Raw genomic sequence first — 13,246 nt, forward strand, 5'->3', positions numbered from 1 at the left:
TTTTTTTTTTTTTTTTTTTTTTTTTTTTTTTTTTTTTTTTTTTTTTTTTTTTAATACAAAAATTAGGTACTTGAACAAAATATTTAAATGTTGGAGACATCTTAAAAAAAAAAAAGAAATCTGATTAGGTTGGATATGCATAAATTCTCTAATATTATATTTTATTGGGTGAAAAAATGAGAATTCAAATCTCTATTGAGATATGGGTTAAAAAAAAATGTAATTAAGGTTAAAATATGTATTTTTTTTGGGAATGGTGGAGTGGAGTTGGAAGTGTCAAATGGTTGAAAAGACCCTAAGAAATGGAAGAATTCAACCGCTAAATGTGTTTGGACCTAAAGTCCTTATATTCTACATATTTTTTATTTACTTTTCCAAAGTATGTGAATGGAAAGCTCTACCAATGTGCTTCAAATCAAGTGGGCTTATAGTTTATTTACGATTAATTAAGTGGCCTACTACTTTATTCTACTTATTTTTCACTTTATTTTTTGCCATCCAATTTCTAGATAATAATATATATTTTAAATCTCTTCTTTAAACCATGAATTAGATTTAGAGCAACATTAAAAGAGAGTTCCGATTTCTCATAATAATTGAATTTCTCTTTAAACCATTCAAAAAGTTTCCATTTCGAGACATTGGATGGGTTGCTTATTTACTAATTGTAGAAACTTTTTTTGGTTTGGTTTGATTTGATGTAAACACAAATTTTGAGCCAATCACTAATTCACACGTGCACCGTGCCTTGGCGACAAACTTGATTGTCTGAACGAACCAAAAACCAAAATAGTCGCAATAATTAAATAAAATTTCAATTTGGCTAAGAGAGAGAGAGGGAAAATAAAGTAAAGGACATTATGATGAGGAGGCTTCCCATGTTTGGTTCATGAGGCACACCATACATGTGCCCCATGTGGAGGATATAGCTAACAATTTACATTCATTCTTCAATAATTTTCCTTATAAAATAAACATATCTTATCATATCACGTGGTATAAAATTGATAATGTTTTTAAGAAAAAAAAAACGATACTAAAGCTAGATTTTGTTAAAATTTGTGAGTTTTGCCAAAATTATTGTGTAATTAGTTTATACATTAATAAGATTTAATTATTATGTAACGTTTTCATGATCCATTTTGTAATAATAAAAAGATTGGACGCTAAATTGAAACGGTAAGGTAAAAGTAGGACATCAGCCGTCAAGGTTGGGGTCCTCGATGACGACATGTTGGTCTCTGTATTGTATTGACCCAAGGATGTCCACTCACTCATTATATGACACGTCGCCATTACCATTCTCCTTTTCTCCTCCAATTCAATCATCATTCATCAATACAATACCTCTGCCTCTAAATGCTACACCTACTTGTCGGCTACTGTTCTTGTTCTACTTTACTCTTATACCAATTAAATCCTTAAAACATTTACTTTCATTTTTCCTATTTTTTTAATATATGTATATGCATAATTAAAATACATCCAACCGGGTTATCTTTAAATAACCTATATTATTTTTATTTTTATTTTTATTATTTTATAAAAGCGAATAAAATAAGAATGCCCCACCACCGATACAGCCATCTTTTTTAAAAATAAAAAATAAAAAACAAAAACTTGGGTTTGCCTCTTTTCTTCTCCCTTTATTCAGATTTCAAAGGAAAGAAGGAGATGGAATATTAGGCTTGTGGGTGGGTTGCCCCTTCTTTATTCCATTTACACGTATTATAAATAAAGCTTTCAAATTATTAAGAAAAAAGAAAGTAGCTCAAAACTCGGATCAATATATCACAACACAGACATTAAAGAAAAGAAAAAGTTGGAAAATATATATATTTACAAACAAAAACCTCTCTCCACTCATCTCTTTCCCTTTCTTTTTTTGGTTTTTGGTTTCTGTGTGTTGGGGGAAATTGAGATGTCTTGTTGTGTGGGGGGTTGCATCGTCCACGTGGCCGGAACAAAAATTAGACACACACATTTGAGGTGGTGGCAGCGTAGTTGCCGGATCTCGGTTGCCGTAGCAGCTCTATCAGTTTCTCCGCCTGTTCCCAATTTCACCAACAAAAATAACAAATTCTTTCAATTCATAAATTCAATCCCATTCATATTCACATAATCAAAGTCTACGCATTAACATTTTGCCCTAACTCTGGGTGATGGGATATGAAAATATTGAATACGAATGAACACTAATAAAATGGACGTTTTTAAAATTTAGATACGACACTATAAATTTGAGTTTAAAACGGAGGCACCCAACCAATAATCACTCACATTTTTAATGTCTTTGTTTATTTACTTTTTAAAAAATAAAATTAATATATTTTTTTATAAATAAAAAAATAGAGCTAGGAAGCAGACTGACGTGGTCGAACAGCGTTCTCTCCCACCTCAAAAACCAAATCCCATTTATTTTTTCTTTAGCTTAGAACCCATTGTTTCGTTTTTAAATTGGGAAAAAGAAAATTGAAATGCCATGTCAGTTGTGCCAATTGGCCGGCATGAGAACAACAGACGGAGGTTTCGGCCGGGAATCCGTACCTTTTGCTTGGCGCGATTCGTGCCAGACTGTGACAAGGCGACTAGCGGTGGAATTGCTCCTTCACGAGCTACCATTGTACGGTAAAGGACACTTTCCTCGCAAATCTGCAGCAAAATCACCGCCGCGATCTCCTTCTGCCGCTGCGTTCCGTCCTCCACTAATTCCACCAGTACTGGGATTCCGCCCTCGTCTACCAGAGCCGTTCTTGCCTCCGACATCGATACCAACACGCTCAACACGAACGCTGACTTGTCCACCATGTTTGACCCGAAATCGGCCATCAATTCCACTAGCGGCCTCATGATTCCCGCTTTCACCGCTCTGATTTTGTTCTCCTTAACCGAGCACAGCGAATACAGAGCCGTCGATGCATCCTTCTTTCCGCGAAAGCCACCGTTGCCCAATAGATTCACCAGAAGTGGAATCGCTCCTGACCGTCCGATTGCTATCTTGTTCTCTTCCATTTGCGAAAGCCGCAGTAAAGCACAAGCGGCGTTCTCCTTCGCCGTCGAAGTTCCGGACATGAGAGCTCTAACCAGAGGCTTAATCGCACCAGACGCTGCTATCAGCTCCTTGTTCTCGTCGTTCAGCGACAGATTCAAAATCGCCGTCACGCCGTACTCTTGAAGCTGAGGATCCGTACACGATATCAGCGAAATCAACGGCCTCACCGCACCGGCTTTCGCGATCCTTAATCGATTCTCGGGTTTGTTCTTGGCGAGGAGTCTGATCTCCATGGCCGCCTGTTTCTGCTCGTCAATCGAACAGGACTCGAGGTCCAACACCAGCTGCTGAATTAGCTCGTCGGAGTTATCAGATGCACAAGAAATCAAAAGGCGGCGACTCTGGGACGACGCCATCGGGAACTCCCCGGATCTATCGCTGTTACAGTCGCTAAAAGCCCCAGAACTATCGCCGTTGGTGAGATCATCAAAGCTCCGCCCCATGTATGCAAAATTGACGGGATTCTCCGTCCCCATCTCCAGAATTGAACAAAACCCCCTGCCTGTCTCAACACATAAAAGGAAAAGAAGAAACCCAGGGCAGGATATGAACCGGAAACTAAAAAGAAACTCAAAAAGAGAAAGAAATAGGAAGAAATCCTGGAAATTCCAATATCCAACAAGGAATAAGGATGATGGAGAGTTGGCGGTTTGAGTTGTTCGAGTCAAGAAAAAGAGGAGACTGGATGGCTGAGTTATGGGCGAGTCTGGAACTCGGAGGTTTCAGAGGGCTTTGGGGGCGGGGAAAGGGGGCATTTATAAAGGGACAACCGAGAGGGAACACCTGGACTGAGTCTGGGGCAGTGGGTTGACACGTGCACAAGGAAGCACGTGCGAGAGGGAGAGAGATGGCGTCTTTAAACGCGTGCGTAGAAGGTTGGTTAATCGAGGTAATTGGGTTGTGGAAGGCCAGCCACTTTTCTTCGGTCCATCACTTTGAAACCATTCGACTTATATATAATCAATTTTTTAATTTTACCGTTACAATTCTTCAAATAAGAAGAAAAAGTTGCTAAATTTGTTACAAATTTTTAGAGAAGTTGAATAATTAATGGTGAACACTTGGATAGTACCAATAATGTTTGGTTTAGAATCTCTAAATTGTCGAAAATGACATTTAATCATAAAAAATCAAACTCTTTTTTATATCTAAAAAAATAATTCTCTTTCCTCACAATATTACCATCCCTTCGTTATCCAATTGAACAGCCCTCCACTCACCCGAAAAAGCAAATAAAAATCCATTAAATATGAAATTGTTAAATAAATGGTGCACTTTATGGCAAAACATATGAATAAAATTAATGATGCTGATGGCACATAACAAAACAAAACAAAACAAACAAGGAAAAAAACATTAAAGCTAATAGATAATGGAATATTATCAAACATGAAAAATATAAGTGGGTCTAAAAAAATTTTCAAATATTTAATTTAATACATCACTTTTTGAAGTATGTCATTTATCTTTGACAATTAAATAAAATTATTTTAATTTTTTTGTAGAATAATTAAAGCACTTGGCCAAATTAAAAGTTGGAATATTTTCAGTTATTGAAATAATTCAACATAACAATATTCATATAAAAGAAGAGTGGGCTTATCTTTTTATTTTTTATTTTCTTAAAATACAATGGAATGTTGAGCGTGATGCATGGGATTGCTTGTGCTCCAATAAAAGAATCCACCCTTTAATCACTTCCTCTTTTCCTTTAGAAAATACTTTTAAAATGTAATTATATATATATATATATATATATATATATATACACATAAATTGAAAGTTTGGAGATTATAAAAAGAGTGGTTGTAAAATATAAGGAGGATTACAAATTTCACGCCAAGTATGAGTCTATGACAATGAAATGTGCTTTTTTTCAAAGATATTTTTATCATTGCCCAATTATTTTTTACTTTTTTAATCTATATTTCTTTTTTGTTGGAGAAGCCATTTTCTATCATTTTTTTTATACATGTTCTGACTTGGTCCATTCAAAAACCAGCTCCAAAAAGACAACAAGAAACATAAAACTAGAAATACCTTAATCTGTAATATGATAATAAGGGTGGAAGAACGCCTCATAATTGATATAATTTATGTAATACATATCTTTGTGAGATAAATGAAGAGCTAAGATCCACCAACTTTGCAGATAAAGATTTAATAACTATTTGTTTACAGCATTATAGAATTTATATTGTATGATATTCAAACATAATTTTAACAAAATGGAATGAGTTTATCTCATTTCATCATCATTTATTTATTTTTTATAACCGTTCATCTAATTTTTTTAACATAGTGGTTAATGCTTAAAAACAGAAGAAAAAGAAAGTGTGTTAAATTTGACAAAGGCATTCATACATTAGGTTTTGAAGGTTCAATCCAAACACCTCTGTTTTTCTTTCTTCTTCTTCAAGAATTTACCTAATAAGGAAATAATCACATGTCATGCAGGTATATGTTAGTTCCAATGCGACCTCAGGCCGGCTACCACTATGGGACTTTGAACTCTATGTCCACCTCCGACCTCCACCCAATTCAGATAACCAAAAACCACGTCACTTTCTCTTTTAACGCTAACATGGCCTCTAATTTTCAGTTTAAAACTCAAATTTTGATTCTTCCTCTTGAATTTCAGCATCTTCGGTTCCACTGTCACTACAAGCCCCTTCATGGGTGTCATCTTTGCTCTGTACGTTGCTCCCTTCTCTCCTATATTGGTGACCCTCCTCTTAAATTCTCTTGAGATTTCTCTTCTTCCTGACTCTGAATCACTAGCATTCACAGTTATGATAAAAGAAGGGTAGTTCAAGTCTAACGACGGCTTCTCGCAATCGTTCGAGGGCGATCGAGTGATTGTTTGGATTTGGTTTTTGGTGTAGTTTAATGCACAGAGAAGGTTTGTATAGTCTTCGATTCCTATGTCATAAATCAATCCCGGGTCAATGGCTTTGTTGGGATTGACATGCCCGGACCCCATGGCTAAAGGAGTTGCTACTTTGTTCTTGTTGCCAAGGTCTTTGATCAATGTTTGTGTATTGTCGACAACATCGGCCGTGGTCATCATTGCCGACCGAATTGCTGCGGGGCTCCACCCAGGGTGTGCACCCTTGAGAAGGGCTGCAACTCCTGCGGCATGTGGGCAAGCCATAGAAGTCCCTGACAATACATTAAACTTGCTGTAAATTGGCCTTGAGTACACATCTGTGGCTGCCACTTTCTGTGGCCATGAAGCTAAAATGGCATCTCCAGGCGCCATAATGTCAGGCTTCAACACCAAGGGGCAGCTCTCTGATGGCCCTCTTGAGCTGTAACGCGCCACACTCGGTGCGGGCTTTGTCCCTATTATTGTCTTGTGGAAATTCACCCTTGCTTTTGGGTTAGAGCTTCTCATGATGTAATCTTTTATGACATTTCCATGATATGCGTTGAGGAAAATAGAAGGGAATGAAGTTTGGATTAAGTTATCCCAATCGGAGATATTGGAGATGAAGACTCCTACGGCAATTTTGGCACTTTGAACATTATCAACTTGTAAATCTAAGGAGTACTCATCACTATCTTCACATACCACAATCTTAAATCCAACCCTTTTGAGTTTCTTCAAATTGTGGCATTGCCCCATGAACACAATGGGGAGTGGAGACAAAACTATGGCTGAGTTCAAAACAAATAAAGATGATCCCAAAACAGAAACTCCATTGTTAAGTGTAATTGTACCTCCAAAGTCACGGTCCATTGTGCCTGCTGCAACATTTAAAACCCAAGGAGCTCCACTATGTACTGTCCCAAACTGAGGCCCCTTATTTCCAGCGGATGTGGCTACAAAAATACCTCTTTCCATTGCGGCGAAGGTGGCTATAGCAACAGGGTCTTCGTACAGAGGAACTCCGTCGAGGCCGAGCGACAATGATATCACATCGACACCGTCTGAAATTGCCTGATCAATTGCAGCTATTACATCTGATACAACATTACCCTCTTTCCATATGGCCTTGTATATTGCCACTCGTGCTCGTGGAGCCACGCCTCTTGCAGTTCCCTGACCATAACCGAAAAAGGATGCCTCTTTAACGTAACTACCTGCAGCAGTGGTCGAGGTATGAGTTCCATGACCGTTGGTGTCGCGTGTGGAGTTCATAGATATGGTTACATTGGGAAACTTGGCGATTAGTCCTTTGTTAAAGAACCTACCTCCAATCAGCTTCTTGTTGCACAATGAAGCATTGAAATGGGTGCCACTCTCGCATTCTCCTTTCCATCTAGATGGAATTTTAGAGATCGCCTCGTCATTAAAGCTCTCGCTTTCAGGCCAAACTCCAGTATCCACAAACCCGATTATAACATCACTGCCATAATTCGAGATCGGCAAGAGACCCGAGTTTGGGGTTAGAGCGAGGAAGTTAGAGGAGTGAGTTGTGTCAGCACGAACCGATGAATCTCGTACAGATGAAACATAGCCAGGAGAGTTTTTCAAAGCGTCAAGCTGGGATGGGGTGAGATTTGCAGTGAATCCATTGATGGCGTGCTTGTAACAATGGATCAATTTGGAAGGCAAAGAGGAGGAAGAAGAAGTTGTTGTCCGAAGAGGAGAGGTATCTAGAAGAACAGAGGAAAGGGTGGCAGAGTACCAGCTATGGTGGGTAGCAAAGGGTTTAGGCATGGCGGCTAAGTCCATATGGACGATGTAGTTATCAGTTTCTGTCAAGGTGGAGCGCGCCAAAAGGATGACCATCAAAGAAAGACAGAAGAACATGCGCATATGAGCTGCCATTGATGATCAATATGGTTAACCTTCTGCAAGAGAAATATATATAATATATATAATCAATTACTTCTACTCGTCTCTATTCTATTTTCTTGAAGTAGGACCCACACATATCCTTCCCCCAAGGAATCACTCACATTAACCATTTTGACTTTGTTAAATATGTATTAGATAAAAATATAAATAAATAAAAGTTTAGAAAAGTATAAATAAAAAATTTAAAATTTTGAAGTTTTTTGAGACGTTTGAAAAAGTTACAGGGTTGTTTTGTTGCAGTATTGGGTCGAAAGTCTTAGGATTTTATTGGGATAAAGTGCGTCAATTAATGAGCCAAAAGTCATGGGCTTTTAACGGAATAAAGTGGGTCAATTAATAGGCCGACGGTCTTGGGCTTTTATTAAGATAAGATGAGTCAACTAATGGGCCAAAAGTCCTGGGCTTTTATCGGGATAAAGCAGGCCAATTAATGGGCCAAAAGTCTGGGCTTTTATCGGGATAAAATAGGTCAACCAATGGACCGAAAATCTCGACTTTTATCGGGATAGTGGGTCAATTTATAGGCCGAAAGTCCTGGGCTTTTATCGGGATAAAGTGAGTCAATTAATGGGCTGAAAGTCATGGGCTTTTATCGGGATAAAATACTCAATTCATGGGCCAGTATTGGGCTCTTATCGGGATAAAATGGGTCAATTAATGGGCCAAAAGTCTTGAGCTTTTATCGATATAAAATGGGTAAATTAATGGGCCGAAAGTCTTGGGCTTTTATGGATGAAAATGGGTCAACTAATGGGCCGAAAGTCTTGGTCCTTTATCGGGATAAAATGGATCAACTAATGGGCTTTTATCGGGATAAAGTGGGTCGATTCATAGGCCGAAAGTCTTCGGTTTTTGTCGGGATAAGGTGAGTCAATTAATGGGCCGAAAGTCTTGGGCTTTTATCGGGATAAAGTGGGTCAATTAATCGGCCGAAAGTCATGGGCTTTGATCGATACAACATCGGTCGATTAATGGGCCGAAAGTCTTGGGCTTTATCTGGATAAAGTGGGTCAATTATCGGTCCGAATTCTTTCGGCTTTTATCGATGTAATATCCGTCGATTAATGGGCCGAACGTCTTGGGCTTTTATCCATATAAAATGGGTCGATTACTGAGTCGAAGTCTTGGGCTTTTATCGATATAAAACGGGTCAACTAATGGGCCGAAAGTCTTGGGATTTTATCGGGATAAAATGGGTCAACTTATGGGCGGAAAGTCTTGGGCTTTTATCGAGATAGAGTGGGTCAATTAATGGGCCGAAAGTGTTGGGCGTTTATCGGGATGAGGTGGGTCAATTAATGGGAGAAAAGTCTTGGGCTTTTATCGCGATAAAATGGGTCAACTAATGGGCCTACAGTTTTGGGCTGTTGTCGACATAAAATGTCAATTAATGAGCCGAAGGTCTTGGGCTTTTATCGTGAAAAGTGGGTCAATTAATGGGCCTATGGTGTTGGGCTTTTGTTCGGATAAAAGGATCAGTTAATGGGCCGAATGTTTTCGGCTTTTATCGTGATAAAGTGCGTCTATTATTGGGCCGAAAGTATTGGGTTTTTTCGGGATAAAATGGGTCAATGAATGGGCCTAAAGCCTTGCGATTTTATCGTTATAAAGTGGGTCAATTAATGGGCCGAAAGCCTTGTGTTTTTGTCGGGAGAAATGGGTCAATTATTGGGCTGAAAGTCTTGGGCTTTGATCTGGTTAAAATGCGACAAGTAATGGGCCAAATGTTTTGGGCCTTTGTCGGGATAAAATGTGTCCGTTAATAGGCCGAAAGTGTTGTGCTTTATCGGGATAAGATGGGTCGATTGATGAGCCGAATGCCTTGGGCCTTGTGCTAATTTATAATTTAAAGTCTCTGTCCTCCTGTTTCTAAACTTGACCACATATCATAATAAACAAAGCTTTTTTCGTTACTAATTTAGCTACCAATGTTGAAAATTTCACCCATTGCTAATAAAAAGTTTGATGAATTCAAACTTTAGAAGAATAGATTACGAATGCCATATTTTCGAAAAACATATGAAAGTATGTTTTGGCGTACAGTTTGTGTGGGGCAATAAATTAAATAGATGAAGAAAGGCCCACCTTAGCAGCTGCTTGGAAAAGACGCATCTGGCTGTCATTATGGGTGTATTGCATTAATGGCATCTAAGTTCGTAAAACCTGCTTAATTTTTTAGCCAACTCTTGCTGACCCAAACATTCATCAGCCAAACATTTTTCCGTTTTTGTTTAATTTGTGTTCAAATTGTACAAGAAGAACATAGACTGCAAAAATGTAAGTTTGATCAACTGATTTTCGGCTTGCTGAGTTCAACTTGAATAGATACATATCATAAATTAAAATGTTAGGTAATCGAATCCTTGAGCCATGCCAAATGGGTAGTGTCTGTAGAAAAGGCTGAGCGCTGGCAGATTCAAGAACTCCCTTAGACGAATAAATCAGGCAGATGCGTACAACTGTGGCACAAAAGAGAACCACCTGAAACCACAGCTCCATCTCTCCGGTAGAGAAGGGCATTTGGGAAGCCAATGCCATGATCTCCTGCAAAATTTGTAATACAAAATCTCCGGCCAAGTGTAGCAACAAACACAGATGGTTCCTTGATGCCAAAAGCAATACACATGCTCGTAATTGTGGTAGCAAATCGACATGAACTTCTTGCAAAACATCTGTGGCACACTTTCAACTTCCACCCAATTCCCCTCTTCCGAGAACTCCCATAATCTCAGCCTCCTCGAGATCCCATTCCTCCCTGTTCCACCGATCATGTACAGTTTCCTATCTCCATCGCTCACTAATCTAACAAACGTCATCTCCTCAGGCATTATAGTATCGGTTACCTCCCACTCGCCACTATCCAAATCGAAGGAAACAATAGAAAATGGTTTTGGCGTAACAAAATACAAATGGCCGTTATAGCACGCAGCTTCTTGGCGATGATTATCCCCGAGAATCGCCTCGAAATTGTTGAATTTTCGCCACGAGTGATCCCTGGAATCGAAAACCAAAGCCGAATCAGTCAAGAGCGTGAAAATCTTGTACCCTAGGGGTACGGACACCAACGTGAGCAGCTCGAATCTGAATGGATGATACGGAAACTCGATCAGTCTCGACGATTTAGTCAAGAAATTGCAGACAACGAAGGAGCAGGAATTGCGAAGAGAGAAACAAACGAGGCCGTCAGCTATGGAAAGAAGAGCAGTAGAAGGAGTAGCGGATAGAAGCGGAACGGAAAGAGTGAGCGGTAAGCTCCGCCAAGTGCCGAGAGCAGAGTCGTAGAGAGGAAACTGACTGAAACAATGAGGATGCGCCAGCAAGAGGAAGGAAGAGAGAGACGAATCGGAATGCTTAGAGACGAAACAAGGAGAATACAAGAGGGAATCGAAACGCTTGCAAGTCGATCTCAGGTTGAAATAGGTTCTGAGAGGGAGAAAAGAGAGTACGTGATCGAGGAGTTCAGGAGGTAGTCGGCTCTATCAAGTTTATGCAAAACTGTGCCTCACACTATTGAGGACATATTCTATTTATATTGGCAAAAGATTAACTAATAGATCCGATTTCATAGGAAACTAACGAAGTAAGCCTATTCTTATGGCATGACTAACTTCAAGCTATTCTAATGGATTGACCAATTCTAACAGTCCCCTTCAATCCCAACAAGTCTTGTACATGTTGAGATTGTTACAATGTGTAGTAAAAGGAGTTTTAGACAGTGGTTTTGTCAGGATATCAGCTACTTGATCACTTGATGAAATGAACCGAACTTCCATTGCTTTACGTGCTACTTGTTCTCGAACAAAATGAAAATCAACTTCAATATGTTTCGTTCTAGCATGAAATACTGGATTTGAAGTTAAATATGTAGCTCCGAGGTTGTCACACCAGAGGCGAGGAGCCTTTGATTGATACACGCCCAGTTCCTTCAGTAATGACTTGATCCAAATCATTTCTGCAGTAAGATTCGCAATGGCCTTGTATTCTGCTTCGGTGCTTGATCTTGACACTGTAGCCTGTTTTCTGGAACTCCATGAGATTAGATTTGCTCCAAGAAATACAGCAAAGCCGCTAGTTGAACGTCGATCATCGGGACAACCAGCCCAATCAGCATCAGAAAACCCCGACAACATCATGGTTGATTTCTGAATTTTCACTCCTAATGCTAGTGTGCCTTTAACATAACGAAGAATTCTCTTCACAGCACCCCAATGAGCATCAGTAGGTGTATGAAGATATTGACACACTTTATTGACAGCAAATGCCAAATCAGGCCTAGTCATTGTCAAATATTGTAGTGCTCCCACTGTACTTCTGTATTTGAATTGTTCTTCAGCTGATAAGGGTATTCCTTGTTCTCTGAATAATTTTTCAGCAGAACCCATTGGTGTAGACATAGGTTTGCATTTTTCCATGTTTACTCTTTTCAACAAATCTAAAGCATATCGTCTCTGTGACAGTATGATACCATCTCGTGTTTTCTTGACTTCAATACCCAGAAAATACTCAAGATCACCCAAATCTTTTACTGCAAAATCTATTTTCAATTTCTGAATCAACCTTTCGGTTGCTTGATCAGAGGAGCTCACAATAATTATATCATCAACATAGATGAGCATATAGATAGTTATCTCTCTGTTTTTGAGAATAAAAAGAGATGAATCAGCTACTGAAGCCTTGAAGCCTAACTCAATAAGTTTTCCAGTCAACCTTGAATGCCAAGCTTTTGGGGCTTGTTTCAGGCCATAAAGGGCTTTCTTGAGCTTGCATATGTAATTCTTTGGTTTGGCTGAGTCTTGAAATCCTGGTGGTTGTCGCATGTACACTTCCTCTTTCAGAATTCCATGCAAAAATGCATTTTGGATATCAACTTGTCTCATATTCCAGCCCTTGGTTACTGCTAGCGAAAGAATGACCCTGATTGTTGACGGTTTGATCACAGGGCTAAAAGTATCAGTGTAATCAACACCAAATCTTTGCTTGAATCCTTTGGCAACTAATCTTGCTTTTAATCTTTCAACTGACCCATCTGCTTTTCTTTTCACTTTATACACCCATTTACTATCAATGAGATTTATTCCAGGTTTGGGTGGAACTAGATCCCAAGTGGCATTTCGTTTTAGCGCTGAGAGCTCATCATTCATTGCTCCTCTCCATCTTGGATGTTGCATGGCTTCCTGCAGGTTTCGAGGTTCAGTAGCAGTCTCTATGATCGGAGTTGTGATAGTTACAGCGCTTGCGAATTTTCTTGAGGTTTCTGAATATCTGATAGTTCCATCAGTGAATTGTTTAGCTTGTACAATGTTATTTCTCAACCTTGTTCGCATTGGATGTTGACTAGCTGCTTCAGTTGGTTGATCAGACACATGTTCATGAGTTTGGTTTTGAGC

At 39.1% G+C, this 13,246-nt stretch overlaps 2 protein-coding genes across 2 annotated transcripts; both read right to left on the reverse strand.

Annotated features, from left to right (window-relative positions):
• Nucleotides 1-1,767: 1,767 nt before the first annotated feature.
• LOC111492043 (U-box domain-containing protein 4-like) lies at nucleotides 1,768-3,797 on the reverse strand. Its single transcript, XM_023141206.1, has 2 exons — nucleotides 2,548-3,797; nucleotides 1,768-2,048 (listed from the first exon to the last, which is right to left on the reverse strand). The coding sequence occupies exons 1-2, from the start codon at nucleotides 3,526-3,528 to the stop codon at nucleotides 1,971-1,973; spliced, it is 1,059 nt and encodes a 352-aa protein (XP_022996974.1). The 5' UTR covers nucleotides 3,529-3,797; the 3' UTR covers nucleotides 1,768-1,970.
• A 1,625-nt stretch (nucleotides 3,798-5,422) lies between these two features.
• Nucleotides 5,423-7,829, reverse strand: LOC111491986 (subtilisin-like protease SBT1.9). The gene has a single exon (XM_023141101.1). The coding sequence runs from the start codon at nucleotides 7,827-7,829 to the stop codon at nucleotides 5,517-5,519; it is 2,313 nt and encodes a 770-aa protein (XP_022996869.1). The 3' UTR covers nucleotides 5,423-5,516.
• Between the last annotated feature and the right edge of the window lie 5,417 nt (nucleotides 7,830-13,246).

The sequence above is a fragment of the Cucurbita maxima genome, unplaced genomic scaffold (genome assembly GCF_002738345.1).
Source record: "Cucurbita maxima cultivar Rimu unplaced genomic scaffold, Cmax_1.0 Cma_Scf00017, whole genome shotgun sequence".
NCBI classification, from domain to species: Eukaryota; Viridiplantae; Streptophyta; class Magnoliopsida; order Cucurbitales; family Cucurbitaceae; genus Cucurbita; species Cucurbita maxima.

Excerpts from the sequence above, each read along its gene's own strand:
- LOC111492043 (XM_023141206.1), bottom strand. The coding sequence starts at position 3,528 with ATGGGGACGGAGAATCCCGTCAATTTTGCATACATGGGGCGGAGCTTT. Across the intron at positions 2,049-2,547 it reads CGAATCGCGCCAAGCAAAAG|GCGGAGAAACTGATAGAGCT; the intron begins GTACGGATTCCC and ends AATTGGGAACAG.
- LOC111491986 (XM_023141101.1), bottom strand. The coding sequence starts at position 7,829 with ATGGCAGCTCATATGCGCATGTTCTTCTGTCTTTCTTTGATGGTCATC.